The sequence below is a fragment of the Schistocerca gregaria genome, chromosome 4 (assembly GCF_023897955.1).
Source record: "Schistocerca gregaria isolate iqSchGreg1 chromosome 4, iqSchGreg1.2, whole genome shotgun sequence".
NCBI classification, from domain to species: domain Eukaryota; kingdom Metazoa; phylum Arthropoda; class Insecta; order Orthoptera; family Acrididae; genus Schistocerca; species Schistocerca gregaria.
This window is the reverse complement of record NC_064923.1, coordinates 86,985,039-87,003,322: the sequence shown is the minus strand read 5'-3', so window position 1 is coordinate 87,003,322 and position 18,284 is coordinate 86,985,039. Positions and strand designations below refer to the sequence as shown.

The 18,284-nt window shown below is 43.0% G+C and overlaps 1 protein-coding gene across 1 annotated transcript in view; it reads right to left on the bottom strand.

Moving 5' to 3' along the window:
• Window positions 1-18,284, bottom strand: part of LOC126267610 (SCY1-like protein 2) — a 1,033,915-nt gene that overhangs the window by 354,421 nt on the left and 661,210 nt on the right. The window contains exon 7 of the mRNA XM_049972911.1: window positions 13,698-13,843. Coding sequence (XP_049828868.1) covers window positions 13,698-13,843 — 146 coding nt within the window. The remainder of the gene's footprint in view (window positions 1-13,697; window positions 13,844-18,284) is intronic.

Sequence of the window (18,284 nt, the reverse complement as noted above, 5' to 3'; positions counted from 1 at the left end):
AGTCCGCAGAAATCGCATGTACTGCTGCGGTTAGTCTTTGTGGTTATGGGTATCAGAGCCGTCCTACCCAGACGTTCGACGAATAACGTTGCTGATCTCGTGATACGTGTGTTGCATGAGGATTGACACCGGTCCAAATGTGGCAGTAGTTAAAACTACCGTCACGGGTAAATCCAGACTCATCCGTGAACAGAATACTGTTTACAAACGGGGGATTCAAGCTACACTGTTGTTGCACCTTTTGGCGGAAATTCTCTCTAGGAGGAAAGTCCACATTGTTAAGGAGCACTATGGGACTTAACATCTGAGGTCATCAGTCCCCTAGAACATAGAAATACTTAAACGGAACTAACCTAAGGACAACACACACATCCATGCCCGAGGCAGGATTCGAACCTGAGACCGCAGCGGTCGCGCGGTTCTAGACTGAAGCACCTAGAACCGCTCGGCCACACCGGCCGGCATTGTTGAGGGCTTGCACTCGCTGTAGATGGTATGGATAGAGTACTTGCCGATGTAAAATGCACCACACACTACAGTGATTAGGAGACCCTCTTGGGTAGCAATCCACTTTGTTGACGTACTCGGACATTAGTGTACAAAGCGTAACACCGTTTCCTCAATATCGGGTGTTATGGATTGTTATGGATCTGGGTGGAACTTCTCGTACATGTTGTGCGAAACTCCCGGTTTATCTAAGCCGCTAACGTCACCGGATAAATTTACGCTTTTTGCCCATTCTTCCTGCAGAGATGATCGAAAGTCTTGGAGAGTGGTTTGTGCATGCTAACGTGATGCAACCCGTCCCCTAGTGCATCCCAGAGGTGCGTGCGCATATCTGCCCCGTCCATGAAACATCAGTCACGAGGTCGAGCATTATCGTCCAGTAATACGAAGTCGGGGCCCAAAGCACCTCACCACAGCTGCACATGAGTTCCCAAGACCTCGCCACGATACCACACAGCAATTAAGTATTGCTGATTCACTCATACAACTACACTACTGGCCATTAAAATTGCTACACCACGAAGACGACGTGCTACAGACGCGAAATTTAAACGACAGGAAGAAGATGCTATGATATGCAAATGATTAGCTTTTCAGAGCATTAACACAAGATTGGCGCCGGTGCCGGCCCCTACAACGTGGTGACACGAGGAAAGTTTCCAACCGATTTCTCATACACAAACAGCAGTTGACTGCCGTTGGTCGTGCAACGTTGTTGTGATGCCTCGTGTAAGGAGGAGAAATGCGTACCATCACCTTTCCGACTTTGATAAATGTCAGATTGCAACCTATCGCGATTGCGGTTTATCGTATCGCGACATTGCTGCTCGCGTTGGTCGAGATCCAATGCCTGTTAGCAGAATATTGAATCGGTGGGTTTAGGAGGCTAATACGGAACGCCGTGCTGGATCCCAACGGCCTCGTATCACTAGCAGTCGAGATGACAGGTATCTTATCCGCATGGCTGTAACGGATCGTGCAGCCACGCCTCGATCCCTGAGTCAACAGATGGGGACGTTTGCAAGACAACAACCATCTGCACGAACAGTTCGACGACTTTGGCAGCAGCACGGACTATCAGCTCGGAGACCATGGCTGCGGTTACCCTTGACGCTGCATCACAGACCGGAGCGCCTGCGATGGTGTACTCAATGACGAACCTGGGTGCACGAATGGCAAAACGTCATTTTTTCGGATGAATCCAGGTTCTGTTTACAGGATCATGATGGTCGCCTTCGTGATTGTCGACATCGCGGTGAGCGCACATAGGAAGCGTGTATTCGTCATTACCATACTGGCGTTTCACCCGGCGAGAAGGTATGGGGTACCATTGGTTACAGGTCTCGGTCACATCTTGTTTGCCCTCACGGCACTTTGAACGGTTACATTCCAGATGTGTTACGACCCGTGGCTCTATCCTTAATTCTGTCCCGGCGAAAGCCTACCTTTCAGCAGGATAATGCACGACCGCATGTTGCACGTCCTGTACGGGCCTTTCTGTATATAGAAAATGTTCGACTGCTGTCCTGGCCAGCACATCTACAGATCTCTCATCAATTGAAAACGTCTGGTCAATGGTGGCTGAGCAAATGGCTCGTCACAATACGCCAGTCACTACTCTTGATGGACTGTGGTACCTTGATGAAGCTAAATGGGTAGCTAGCTGTATCTGTACACGCCTTCCAAGCTCTGTTTGACTCAATGCCCAGACGTATCAAGGCCATTATAACGGCCAGAGATGGTTTTCAGGGTACTAATTTATCAGCATCTATGCACCCAAATTGCGTGAAAATGTAATCATGTCAATTCTAGTATAATGTATTTGTCCAATGAATACCTGTTTATCATCTGCATTTCTTCTTGGTGTAGCAATTTTAATGGCCAGTAGTGTACATAAAGAGATGTCAGAGTGGTCAATATAATCACTACCCACGCCATTAGGGATCGACTTCGATATCAATGGTTTGGTCCCGAAATGGTGTTCCATGTTCCATGTTTCCTCCAGATGCGAATCCGTCGAGAATCGCTGTCCAGACCAAATCGGTTATCATCTGTGGGAAGAAACTGGCCCACTGTTCGATTGCACAGGTGGCATCTCCACTCTAGACGTTCCCTTCTGTGAAGACGCATCTGAGGTACACATACAGCGAGCCTCCGACAGTAAAGGCTACTCTTCCGAAGACTTCTGTACGCCGTTTGCCTCTGTACAACAAGTCCAGGAGATGCTGCGAGGTAAGTTGCCAGTTACAGTGCAGTACTGAGGCGGTATCGTCAGGCCCTTAAAGCCAAAAAACGGTTGACTCTGTCTGATGTCACACCTGGTCGGCTCTGTCCTGGTCTCCGGGATACAGTTTCGGTCTCTGTAAACTGCAGCCTCATCCCAGAATCAACAGAACGGTTCACACTAAGCCATCGGGCCATCTCAGTTTGAGACTGTTCTGCTTCCATTCTTCTCATTACCCTCCACCGCAGATAGCCTGGTAGGCGTCTTCTCTCTGCCATACGGCACCATCTGTGACTGTATACACAGGGAGTGTGGATGTGAGAGTACCCGTCAAGCAGAATGCCGTTTGATAGGTGCCCTGACGTCACCGTTGGCGTGGTTGTCCAGAATGCCGTCTTTAGTGTAGGACACTATGGTACGAACATCTGTTGACAGCTTTTATGATTGTATCGTCAATTAGAGACAGGACGGGAAAATACTGGTTTATTTCTTTAGCTTTGGACACCAGTGTACTTAGCAAAGCCCGTTGATATCCCGAGGCCCTAGAGCTTCCCTTGTAGACATTTCAGAGGCTGTGATGGAAGGTTGACTCTTACGGCAAGTTATGCTTACGGCCGCCGTGGAAATTAGCGGGAAGAGCTGTAATTGGCTGCTACGGAGACGAAGTTTTGTAGTGGCAGATCTGCCGTTCTGTTTGATAGCGACGATTGGCGGCAAAATTGTTGTTGGGGCGCGACTGCCTGGTTACTGGCGCAGTGCAGCAGGTCTGGAGGACCATGGCTAAGAAAACAGAACACAGAGCCGTCGTGATCGTCGCAGAGTCGGAAATTAATTACTCTTCGTTACCCCATCGGAGAGTAGTTGGTTAGAGTCTTATCCGTCCGGTCTACATCTACATCTGCATAGATACTCCGCAGGCCACCGTACAGTGCGTGGCGGAGGGTACCCTGCACCACTACCTTTCATCTCCTTTCCTGTTCTACTCGGAAATAGAGCGAGGGAAAAACGACTGCCTACATTCCTCCGTATGAGCCCTAATTTCTCGTATCTTATCTTTCGTGGTGCTTACGCGCAATGTATGCTGGTGGCAGTAGAATTGTTCGGTACTCAGCCTCAAATGCCGGTTCACTAAATTTTGTCAGGTGTTCTGCAGCTCTGCAATCACATTTAAGTGCCTGGCAGAGGGTTCATCGAACCACCTTCACAATTCTCTATTATTCCAATCTCGTATAGCGCGCGGGAAGAATGAACGCCTGTATCTTTCCGTACGAGCTTCTGATTTCCCTTATTTTATCGTGGCGATCATTCCGCCCTATGTAGGTCGGTGTCAACAAAATATTTTCGCATTCGGAGGAGAAAGTTGGTGATTTGAATTTCGTGAGAACATTCCGTCGCAACGAAATACGCCTATCTTTTAATGATTTCCAGCTCAAATGCTGTATTATTTCTGTGACACTCTCGTCCATATTTCGCTGTAACACAAAACGTGCTGCCTTTCTTTGAACTTTTTCGATGTACTCCGTCAGTCCTATCTGGTAAGGATCCCACACCGCGCAGCAGTATTCTAAAAGAGGACGGACAAGCGGCTCGTTACTAGGTCTGTTACATTTTCTAACTGTCCTGCCAATAAAACGCAGCCTTTGGTTTGCCTACCCCACAACATTTTCAATGTGTTCTTTCCAATTTAAGTTGTTCGTAATTGCAATACCTAGATATTTAGTTGAATTTACGGCTTTTATATTAGACTGATTTATCGCGTAACCGAAGTTTAACGAGACCTTTTAGCACTCATGTGGGTGACCTCACAGTTTTCATTATTTAGGGTCAACTGCCACTTTTCGCACCATTCAGATATTTTTTCTAAATCGTTTTGCAGTTTGTTTTGATCTTCTGATGACTTTTTTAGTCGACAAACGACAGCGTCATCTGCAAAGAACCGAAGACGGCTGCTCAGATTGTCTCCCAAGTCGTTTACATAGATAAGGAACAGCAAAGGGCCTACAACACTACTTTGGGGAACGCCTGAAATCACTTCTGTTTTACTTGATGACTTTCGTCTATGACCTGTCTGACAGGAAATCGCAAATCCTGCCACATAACTGAGACGATAGTCCATAAGCACGCAATTTTACTACGAGCCGCTTCTGTGTGTCAAAAGCTTTCCGGAAATCCAGGAATACGGAATCGATCTGAAGTCACTTGTCAATAGCAGACGATATTCCATAAGCACGCAATTTTACTACGAGCCGCTTGTGTGTGTCAAAAGCCTTCCGGATATCCAGGAATAGCGAATCAATCTTAACTCCCTTGTCAATAGCACTCAGCACTTCATGTGAATAAAGAGCTAGTTGTGTTTCACAGGATCTATATTTTCTGAACCCATGTTGACTGTGTGTCAATAGACCGTTTCCTTCGAGGTAATTCATAATGTTCGAACACAATATATGTTCTAAAATCCTGCTGAATATCGATCTTAACGATATGGGCCTGTAATTTAGTGGATTACTCCTAGTACCTTTCTTGAATATTGGTGTGACCTGTCCAGCTTTCCAGTCTTTCTTCGAGCGAATGGTTGTATGTGACTGTTAAGTATGGAGCTAATGCGTCAGCATACTCCGAAAGGAGCCTAATTGGTACATAGTCTGGACCAGAAGACTTGCTTTTATTACGTGATTTGACTTGCTTCACTACTCCGAGTATATTTACTTTTACGTTAGTTATGTTGGCAGCTGTTCTCGAAAAGAACGCCGCCTGTCCTCCAGTGATTCCCATTTCAGTTTCCCGAAATGTCCCTGTTCAAAGCTACCGGTAACAAATCTAGCAGCCCGTCTCTGAATTGCTTCGATGTCTTCCTTCAGACCGACCTGATACGGATCCCAACCAGTCGAACGCTATTCAAGAATACGTCGCAACAGCGTCCTATATGCGATCTCCTTTACACGTGAACCACCCTTTCCTAAAATTCTCCCGATAATCGTCGATGACTTACCTTCCCTACCACATGCTCATACCATCTCGTATCGCTTTGCAACGTTACGCCCAGATGTTTGAACGACTTAATTGTGCCAAGCAGGACAGTAGTTATACTGTATCCAAACATTACAGGTTTGTTCTTCCGATTCATTAGTATTAACTTACATTTTTCCACATTTAGGGGTAGATGCCAGTAGACACGCCAACTGGAAGTTTTGTCTAAGTTGTCTTGTATATTCGTACAGTCACTCAAATTCGACACACCACGGCATCATCAGCAGACAACCGCAGACTGCAGCCCACCCTGTCCGCCAAATCATTTATGTATAGAGAGAACAACAGCGGTCCTGTCACAGTTCCCTGGGGCACTCCTGACGATGCACTTGTCTCTGATGATCAATCGTAGTCGAGGGCAACATACTGGTTTCTATTATTTAAGCAGTCTTATAGTCACTCTCATATCTGAAAACTTTTTCCATCTGCTCGTACCCTCATTAACAGCCTGCAATGTGGCATGGTGTCAAATGCTTTCCGGAAATCTAGAAATATGGAATTTGCTTATTGTCTCTCATCCGTAGTTCTCAGTATATCATGTGAGAAAAGGGCAAGTTTCGCACAAGCGATGCTTTCTAACACCATGCTGATTCGTGGGCATAATCTTCTCAGTCTCAAGAAAGTTTATTACATTCGAATTGAGAGTATGTTCAAGGATTCAGCAGCAAACAGTAGTTAGGGATATTGGCCTGTAATTTTGTGGGTCCGTTCTTTTACCCTTCTTATATACTGACGTCACCTACGCTTTTCTCCAGTCGCTTGGGACTTCGTGGTGGGCGAAATATTCACGATAAATGCAAGAGGTCAGCCGGACAAATAGAGTTTCACGGTAGAGTTTGGAGCCCTCTACCTAGGACGCCGTCAGTCTCATCGCAACGCACCCGGCCACGAATCGCAGCTGTCGCCTCTTCGCCGGAATTTGCTGTTTGTGGGAATATACGCTGCTCCGGTCAGAGGGAATCGGTCAGTCGATTTCACACCCGCAAGCCAGAAGCTTTGTCTTCACAGCAGATTCACTTACCATCACATTCCCTTCATTAGCAGTGGGGTGGCAAAGCGATCGATCATTGAGACGTTATTTGCGATTACACTTAATGTTAATGTTTGTCTTTGAGTCAATAAATCTCATTGTAATACTTCCAGTTACAATTTTCTCTGTTGATCCACACTATTTCCCTGAATTCCAACTCATCATTATTTCTGAGGGGAAACAATAATCGATCTCTTAACTAAATTTGTGTGAAGTTGAGCTTGTTGAAGACGGGTTGCATTGCGGCCAAATTGATTCAGCATATTTCCTTGCGTATAAGTGATGTGCATCCTCATGAATGTGGTACGTATCAGAGTTTTACTGTGGTCTTAATTTGGATGTCAGCTAGGGACCCACACACGCCACCACAGTCTACTTTCCATTATCTATGTGGAGGCTACCTAGCCAACGTTACCTCGGTCTCCCAATAGATCGTTTACCATCGAGTCTCAACGAAAAGCCACGTTTTACTATTGTTTCTTCGTCTGTTCGAAGTACGTTTGGAGTGGCCCAGCGGTTCTAGGCGCTACAGTCTGGAACCGCACGACCGCGACGATCACAGGTTCGAATCCTGCCTCGGGCGTGGATGTGTGCGATGTCTTTAGGTTACTTAGGTTTAAGTAATTCAAAGTTCTAGGGGAATCATCACCTCCGAAGTAGAGTCCCATAGTGCTAAAAAAAAAAGAAAACAAAAAAGTAAAGAAGTACGTTCTGTACCATCGTATACGGTTTTCCTCATTTTCAGATCCTTAGACTGGGAAAAATAAGAATGAATAAATGACGATGGAATATTACTCAAACATTGTTCTATTTGCTTTATCTCACACAAACTTAATGGTAGAACAAAGACTAATGATTGTACACTAGCCTTACGATCAGGCTTGTACTGTAACCAAACGAAGCCAGAAAAATCGGAATCCATTGTAGACTATCATGAATAGAACTAAAGTCAAGCACACAGGATATGACAAATCTGTCACAACGGGAGACAGCAAAATTTGTCAACTTATAATTAAACACAAAACATAATTACGTAATAAAAATATTCACGTTCAACATTAATGTGTGGCGTGTAAATAGAAACATCATTGATTCATCAAACTAATAAACTGACAGTATGGATTTATAGCCAAATGTAAATATACTATAAAACGAAAAAATGAAGGAACACGCCAGTTCATATGAAATATGTGACGAAACAGGAACTTGGAAAACATCCCGAAAAACCGGCGTATTATAGGAAATTAAAAGTAGTTCCAGAAATTACATACTCCGGAGCAGCAATTGTATGCGTGGTGGGACACAGGCCTGGAAGTACTCGAGCGAAACGTAAAAAAAAATATTTTTGGTAAGTAAATACGTATATCAATATAGCCGCAAATCAACTGTACCAGCACCTCTATGTATTGCGCTATTACAAAGCAGTGAGTGGACACAAAACTGCGTATTGAGTATTATTCAAAACGCATAAGGCACGAAGGTGAACCCTTACAACAAACCCAAGTTCTCACTGTAAGGATAAATTCCAGTACTGAATTTAATGCACGATATACATAAACATACTGAGGTAAAGGTAAGCTCTACAGGGAAAACTGTTTTTGCAAGACTGTGAGCTGGAAAGAAGGAATAAATGACGATGGAATATTACTCAAACATTGTTCTATTTGCTTTATCTCACGTAAACGTAATGGTAGAACAAAGACAAATGATTGTACACTAGCCTGATGATCAGTTACAATTAGATAAAAATAGTGTGTATTCAGTAGATCGAAAAGAAAATTTAAAATAATAATAAAGATGCTACAGTGGCTTATAGGTTTTTGCTTTTAAGGTGATTGAAGTCAATGATTACTTGGGGAGCAAAGTAAATAAACATGGTATAAAACAGGATGGAATACTTTCAAGCAAGTAAACAGTGTTTCCATAGTTACTTGTCTAATGCTATAATGTGTCTAGAATGGACATTTAAATACTGAGTTTTTTCACTGAGCAATGGAAAGAAGTATGCTGGAGAAACTAGAAGGGACAGGATAACCAAATCACGTATCAGGGACCGGACTGGAAGTAGAGACGTACACGTAATTACAACAGCAGTAAAAATGAATTGGCGGTAGGGAGGACACGTAGTTGTGGTTAGAATGGACGATATTGCTCAAGATTTTTCATAATTAAATTCTGCTAGTAAAATGGACCATACTCTCTCAATGTGTCTTGTGATATGCCCTGAAATACCTCAGGTTTTACTTTGACTCGTTTCGTTGATAGATTAACATGGCGCTGTCCTGTATCCACACGGTTCTATGTGGTGACCTGGCGGGAGGCGTGATATATCTTGTGGGATTCTCTTTGGTTAGCGATGGCCAATCTGAGGGCCGAACTTGGCTTGGTCTGAGCCGTGAGGCCAGTCTGGAGGTTGCCCCAGCTGCTCATGAGATTTACACACTTTTTTTACGATACTGGCTCTGTTGAGCCACGTGGTCGCAGGTTGCTGTTCCACATCATGCTGCCACAAAACTGTTGGGATTGCTACATGTTACTGATAAAGCAACGCATTGCAAATATAATCGGTTGCATTCACGTAGAAAGAGTCTGTTTTCTTGTCGCGTTTAGGCACACTAACTCTCTTGCAAATGTTTATCCTTCCCATAGAAAACAGTGCTTAGTTTCTGTGTGGATCAATTTGAGTTTCAGGTGGATCGGAATATCCATCAAGCTAACGCCATCCATGATCATGATAGATACTGACTCCCAAAATTCGGTAAAAGTCAGTTCGATTCTTTCATGTTCCTATATTGGCGCATCGTAGAAAGCAATGTATTTCATTCGTGCTCTGTTTGAATTTCGACACTGAAAATGGAGCCCTGTGCATATTTTGTAAAATGAATGACTTTGCTCTTTTTTCCCCAACCACATGCTCATACAAACTCATGGCTTGCGACAGGCACACAATGATTCCATGCCCTTTTTAATTCCACCGCCGCTCGCAAATGTCTGTATATTTCGTCACATTTCGCCACTAGTATTAGTACGTATTACCTGATTTTTCAAAATTTTTTCGGTAAGCTCTCGTACAGCGGACTGATGGCAATATAGCAGCGCAGTCAGCATACGCTGCAGATCAGCTTTATGAAATGCTCTTAGAAACGTTCTCTTGTGCTCAGAGGCCAGAGTTTTTGAATTTCTGTAATATTCACAGTTGTTTCAAATTATATAATCTACGTAAACATGTGCATTGCGCGGAATCATGTAAAAGAGTTCATAATCTTTGTTCCTCTTATTTCCAGTTATTCTTCTTGTTGTACTAACTAATCAGTTCTTTCTGAGACACGCGAATCTCCGTTGCACTTGGAAAAGTTAGCTGTTGTCGGCACCTTAATTATAGTCACATGCGTTTTCATTTGGACTTGCCAGAGAATCGGCTGTAATTAATAATTAATATACTTTGTTTGTTTGAGACAACAGTTAGGCTACAGCGTGTGACATATGATTGTTCACACTCCATTAACCACGACAGTCCAGTGAAGGAACATCCGTCTTTGGATGGATCTCGGTTTTCGATAAACAGTTCAGGTAATGTGTTTCAGGGCGGCGTTGTATTCCAGATTGCCAGTTTCACCATATAACAGAAAACAGAACTACTTATACGTGCCAGACAAAAACAATTCCGCAGATAAAGTTACTGACTTAGCTTAGTAGGCAATGTCACAACAATATAGCATCAAAATTTCATTGTCAGCCACATCTTTTCTGTGAACTTTTCTCGTAGGGATGTGACCTAACGCATTCAAGACAACAGCAAAACACCTTGTAACGTAACTACACTACACGTCTTACACACATTTATACTTTTTTGTTGAATGTCTATTTGTCTAATAGCATTTATTGTATTTATCGATTCCATGTCATTATTGCAACATTTTTGCTTCTTTATTTTTCTACGTAAATCGTATCAGTAGAAATTTGTAGCAATTACAGCAAAGAAATTATAATATCCCCTGGTTAGGCAGATAATATTTTAATATTTATATTTGTATGTATCCAAAAATATAAAACTGTCTGGCGGAGTGTCTAATGGTAAATACTGGCTTCTGTCTTAACCTGTATGCACTACACTACCTCAAGACTGTGATGATATTGAGTGAAATGATGATATAGGAAATTACATATACATTTAACAGCCATTGTTCGATGTGTCGGTTTGTCTTCAGAATTCGATTGCTTTAGCACTGTGAATACGTCACGATTTAGCAACAGTGTAACTGTTTCATTAGGTAGCTAGTCAGATACTGAGATAAAGTAGGGATAGATTACAAATATGTCATTTTATTACTAATGTAAATTAATTCTAAACATAAAATGACACCAGTAAGTGGCATAAAAATGAATGCACGGTTCTAACGGCACTGAACGTTGGCATAATAATCCCAACTCATTTGGCGTAAAAACAAGAAAGGATAAAAGCAAGGGCTAGATAATAAAAGTGTAACAGTGATTAAGGAAACCTTAACTGACACTAGCACTAAAGTTCATGGGAGAAATTTCTGAACCATGTGATATAAAGACCGGTGTCAGACAAGGAGATGGACTCTCCCCATTAGTGTTTAACTGTGTTTTGGGAAACGTATGGCGAGGGCAAAAGTCGAGTCAAAATATAAATAAATCAATCAAATTATGTAGAACTAATATTAGCGTGGATTCCCTCGTCTTTGCAGATGATCTGCAAATTTTAACTAGTGATATTACCACAGCTCAGAACAAATAGAAATTCTTAAAGAAGTTGCAGAAAAAGTAGGACTACAAATATCATTCGAAAAAACTGAATATATGACATGGAACAAACAAGCACCAAAGTTTTTGAACACGAAATATGGAAAAATAAAAAAGGGTTTCTCAATTTAAATACGTAGGGGAAATCAAACAAGAAAACGGTCTGGAAAAAGCTGCAAACGAAGTTAGCTGTCAAAAATGGCAACTACGTTCATATTAACACAACATATTCAAGACGAAAATCGCTTTCTACATTCAGTAAACTTAGGCATTACAGCACTGTAATCAAACGTGAATGGCTTTATGGAGCAGAAACTTTAATTTTAAGTAGAAAGATGGTTATTGAAGGACTTCAAAAGAGATAAAGATTATTAGGAAAATATTAGGCCTCAAAATCACTGATGGAGGAACTCAGACATAGGCTGAGAAGTAATGAGGTAGAAGAATACACAAATATACATGGTGACATGAGAAAACGGAGACCTAAATTTTTTGGGAACATTAAAGAATTACATCCACTTGGTTGAGAAAATTAATAGTAGAATTCTATGAAAACAGAAGTAAGGCCAAAACTGAGCCAATTAAATGGATCGTTGCGATTAAGAAGGATCTTAAAGTAACCATTATAATTCAGGCAGACGCAACAGATAGAAAAACCTTCAGACAAAAGATATTTCATTGTGAAGTTGGTCAGAGTGAAACTAGAAAGCGGACTCGAGCACTGTGATCTGATGAAAGAAAGAGACTTCATTCTGAAAGGATGAAGCAAATTTGGACACCAAGGAAGTCCGATCATCAAAACCGACATTGATTAATTGTACCTCGTGTAGTCCTATTAGGCCCATACATGAATAATACGAGTAATAATAATAATAATAATAATAATAATAACATAATAAAACCTACATTATGGACAGGTAGAGAATTTAAGAAAATTCTTTCTAGAACGAGCAGAAACTAGCAAAATACACAAAGCAATCACGCATATAAATACATCGGCTACACCACTGCAATTTCATAACCACTTCTACAATTCTTTAGATCACATAACATCAACAGATACGAAGAAAGTAAATTGGAAAAAGAAAACACTACATGGCAAGCACCCGTATCATCTAACACAGCCACACATCGATCAAGACGCATCCAACACATGGCTAAGAAAAGGCAATATATACAGTGAGACGGAAGGATTCATGATTGCAATACAGGATCAAACAATAAACACCAGATATTACAGCAAGCATATTATTAAAGATCCCAATACCACAACAGATAAATGCAGACTTTGCAAACAACAAATAGAAACAGTAGATCACATCACAAGCGGATGTACAATACTAGCAAATACAGAATACCCCAGAAGACATGAAAATGTAGCAAAAATAATACATCAACAGCTTGCCTTAGAACATAAACTTATAAAACAATACGTTCCCACATACAAGTATAGACCACAAAATGTACTGGAGAATGATGAATACAAATTATACTGGAACAGAACCATTATAACAGATAAAACAACAACACATAACAAACCTGACATCATACCCACCAATAAAAAGAAGAAATTAACACAACTAATCGAAATATCCATACCCAATACAACAAAAATACAAAAGAAAACAGGAGAAAAAATTGAAAAATACATCCAACTGGCTGAGGAAGTCAAGGATACGTGGCATCAGGATAAAGTTGACATTATACCAATTATACTATCAACTACAGGAGTCATACCACACAATATCCACCAGTACATTAATACAATACAGCTACAGCCAAACTTATATATACAACTACAGAAATCCGTAATTACTGATACATGTTCAATCACCCGAAAGTTCCTAAATGCAATATAACATATACCGTACAGTTAAAAGGAAGTCACGCTTGATCAAGGTCCGCGTCACTTTCAGCTTCTGACCAGACATAACGTCTGAGATAAGAAAGAAATAATAACAATAACAAAGTTAATAGGTGCCATTACAATCTCGGATGGGACTTTTTCCACGAGATCGTTGCGTGTTTCCGGCACTACCCTCGCGGCGAAACTGGGTTTCAGCTGCGTTCCTTAGCGCATACGTGTTGTGTGGGACGACACAATTACGAGCAGTGGGCACCTACTGTAGCCGGTGTACTCACCACTTCCAGCTGCTTGAGATAGGTGGAGGCGCTGTGGTTGGCCTGTATGAGCGGCCGGCCCTGGTTGAAGATGGAGCAGATGACCATGCCCAGCGAGAACATGTCGCTCAGGATGCTGCACGACGAGGTCGTCTGCACCTCGGGCGCTGCAACACACAACAGGTACTCGATCAGCTGTGGACACTGTACACCGAGGCGTAGCTGCGTAAACCTTCCCGGTGCATTAACTGTATCCTTACTGGTCCTGCAGTACGATCGCACAATCATGTTGACACGATATTTCAGCGGTACGGACAAAGCACAGTGCCGGTGGAGGCCCAAGTATTACTGATCACACCGTTCAGAGCACACTGCTCTGCAGCAGGTGACTCCCTCATGTTCCCACGCTGGCCCAACGGAATCTTCAATTACGACGGCAGACGGCAAGGGATCACAGAGACTGCCGGGGACCAATTGAAGGGTGGCTCTTGATCGAATGAACCACGTTTCTTGTTACGCCAGGTCAATACTAGTTCCTGGATGCACCTCATCCACGGGAACGGCTGCTTGAACGCGCACCGCGCCAAGGAAGCCGGTCGGTGGGGACAGTGTTATACTATGAGGGACACGGACTTTGGTTTCCATCGGACTATACTAATCGGAGGCACCACGACAGCTGCGGACTACGTGTTCAAAACTGTGCACCACCAGCATCCCCTCGTTTACCGATGTCTTCTCCAATAGCGAAAGCACCTTCCACCGAGTTAACTCTGCGTATAGCAGTGCTATAGTGGTTTGAGGAGCTTTATAGCGAACTCGCGATGACGTACTGGCCACTATATTCAGCTGTTCTGAACCCAACTGGCGCGCTATCTGCGCCAGTTGAGCGTCCACAGACCACCGGCTCTTAATGTAAGGCAACCGCGTGCAGTGTGCGTAGATACTAAACCTAATGATGGCGGCCAAATGGACAGCCGAAATAGAGCGTCAGGATGATCGTACTGTGCGGCTGCAGCTTCGGCAAGAATACTAAGTATATGTTTAAAAACAAGGGAGACAATGCCAGATGTCTGCGTTTGTAATGTATCATTTCTCACAGATGTGGGAAAAGATTTCTAGCACTTGCTGCAATATGTTAAAAAATTACCCAGTGAAGACATAATTTAAAAAAAAAACTGTTTACTTTCCGACTCAGTTTTTAATCCTAATATTGATTTTGGGTACAAACTGTAGCCCGATGGGTACAATGCCTTGTCACTGGGATAATTAGTGATTACGCAGTGGCAGATCGCTTTTTTAAGCCATTTCATCTAAAAAACTGTTCGGCTGTCACTAAGGTTTTCCGTGCATGCTCATAAGTTCCGGGTACGTTTGACCTTAGAGACAGATTTCTAGAGACGTCAAAGGAGTGTGTTCAGGACTTTATGCTGCGATCACTAATAAGGAGATCCCAGGCAGACGTGTGCAGTGAGTAGAAGAGAGCAGCAAACATAGTAATGTTGGATCCCTTAAGGGCTTAAGGGCGTAAAGTGGTGGGTGCTGTGCTGTCGATAACTATGCTTTTTCAGAGGCTCCAAATATGCTCCAATGGGACATGTGGAATCACGATTTAACAACATACAGGGAATGAGACGTCACTGTTACGATCCACTTCACAATTACTGCGGACAAGGTCTCTGGAGAGGTTTGATTCTCCTTTATGCTGAGTGCGTGAGATATTTTTATGGAAATACTGTGTTTGGCCGCAAGCACAAGCTACGAAGAAATCTTTGTCCAACGGAAGGAACATTTTTTGTGATTTTTCTGAAGGAACTGACAACCCTACATTTGAGTAATTGAGGCTGACGATCCTGACTCCAACGATTTCATGAACGCAACACTGGAAGCGGCTCCACAAATGTTTTCTTTGACACCGCGGGGCATCAGCACGCCGTTTCGTTTTCGCGTTCCGCACGTGGTCGACATAAAACACTAAACACTTCACCTTGGTATCTCCTGAAGAGAAAGCAATGCTCCGAGCAATTAAAGGCCGGAGCTCTGCTCGGCTAGTGGACGATCAAACAAATTCAGTCGGAGAAAAATTCTCACTGGTTAGTCCGAGAAATTGTCGGATCTACCTGTGACAATGAACGTGGGACTTTGTGTCTCTCAAGGCAGATTCGTCTGATCTTGTTTCGTTAGCCACATATAAAATTTGATGGTTTTGGAAAGGAATCAGGAAACACTATTGAACTATGATTTATTTTCAAAGGATATTCTTAAGTATTTATTTTCTTTACTAGCGATTCATCAAGAACACTATGTAAGAGTGGAAGTAGTTGCTAGGGAGTATCTGATGAAATCATAACCAAACTCCTTTTAACAAATGGGAATTTTATTCACTTTAATAGTGCCTGAAAGCATTTTTTAAAAGAAATAGATTTAAAATTATAATCAAAAAGCACCCTCTAAAAATCAAAGTTACAATTTATTCAGAGGCAGAAACGAACAAGTTTTGACTGTATAAGCTTTCGGGCACAGAACCTTGCAGCTCCCTTTTGACACGGCCGTAGTTACGACTACACTGGTGCAAATCTGCAACACACCAGATAACTTTAAACTAAGAGTTTAAACAATTTACACAAGCACACCTACTATGCACCCCTCGTAGGAGGGATGGAAATGATACAAAACACTAACAATTAAAATATTAACCTTGCCACCGAAGGTGCAAATTGATTTTAAATTCTAAGAAAGTCTTACGGTGAAAGGGTGGCAACTTTATATACTAAATTGATCATTTAAATAAAAGCCCATGGAATGCAATCTTATATAGAATTCTACAAGGTTGGCCAAACAATAGTTAAGATGCTCTACAGTACACAGATACCGCCTCTCAAGATCAAAACACATTTCAGGTATTAGGCCGTTACACTCCGAGCAATACACTCGTCAACACTCTAAATCCAACAAACATGACAGAGGTAGCTACTAACGTACGGTAGATTGATAGGGAGATTACCGAACAACCCGAACCGCAAGTTCCTCTAACCCGCCCCTACTCCATAAGGGAAAAACGGACCACCCAATTTATAAACAACCACCTTCCCGCGTGTGGGCGAACGGAGAAGAATGGTGGGACGACCCAAAGCAAAACGGCTGGTGACCTCACCAAGAAAACAAGTAGAATTTAACAAGAGTAAATCAAACAACATATCACCAATCACTTAACTCCTAATAAACTGCGATTTCTGGCGAAGACCTGGCGCAGCACCCCCAAAACGCTCTCCCGAACGGTCCGCTGCCAGCCGCTTCAACGGACGCAGGAAGACGCGCCAATTTCCCGTCTCACGGCGTCGCAGCTCGCACCGGCCAGACTGATGTCGTGGGTTGACTCTTGTTGCTCTCGTGTTGACCGCGAAGTCACATGCGCCGACACTCAAGACGGACATGTCGTCTGGTGTCTCAGTGCGAGACCGACCATCTGGTCGATCCAACCTCCAATGGCCATTGCCTGAGCAAACTCGAGCAGACTGGCGGCCTAAGGCGCAGACTCAGATGCAGGAAATAAGTTCCAACCGGTCGACCACTCACTGAGTTCTCTTACTGGTGGAGTGGAAACACTCTCATTTTGCCGGCTTTAAAGGTTGATCCGAACGATAGACATACCAGCACTCCGAACGACAGACAGACACTAACTGCCTAAGAAATGCGGACGAGAGACAGACTAGCAAACTGGGGACGAGAGACTGACCCACTGGCGAGCTCATAGCGCTCCTTCAATTCACGAGAACAGGCAACCTTTCCCCTTTCTCACCAGTGGGAGACACCAAAGCTGCGATTGCCACAGCGGCGCCACCGCCAGAAACGGAGGGCGACTGCTTCACACTACGCGCTCCGGCGCGCTCTCCAAAACAGCAGTTTTTACCACGGCTCAGCTATGATCGTATCAAAATCGAGAAGATCTCCTCTCTTCAGCAGATTATTTTTCTAGAGGCTTGGTTATCTGACACAATATCAGTAGCAGCCTCACTACGAACCTTATAATACTTACCTTCAGCCATAGCAACCATTCATCTCATTGCCAAAAACATTGTGAATAATCTCGAATGCAGCTGCAGCCATGAATTTATCGCTAACACAACTTTTACTCTTGTCAGGTTGCAATAGTGAAGATGACGGATAAGGAATGTTTTTTGATGCTTTCCGGGTGAGAATATACAGTCCTAAACTCTTCTGCGTAGGCGCTCGGTACTTTGTTATTAGTTCTTCTGATGTTTCTCCTATCAGCCGCCAATAGCGTAATCAGTGCTGCGGAGTCTCTTTGACTCATTTCAGAGAACGATGCTATGCTTCTTTATTCTTTGAGGAACCAACATGATTAAACAAAGAAAAAAATGGTTCAAATGGCTATGAGCACTATGGGTCTTAACATCTGTGGTCATCAGTCCCCTAGAACTTAGAACTTCTTAAACCTAACTAACCTAAGGACATCACACACATCCATGCCCGAGGCAGGATTTGAACCTGCGACCGTAGCGGTCCCGCGGTTTCAGACTGAAACGCCTAGAACCGCAGGGCCACTCCGGCCGGCGATTAAACAAAGAAGATACAGGTAACATCCAGTAT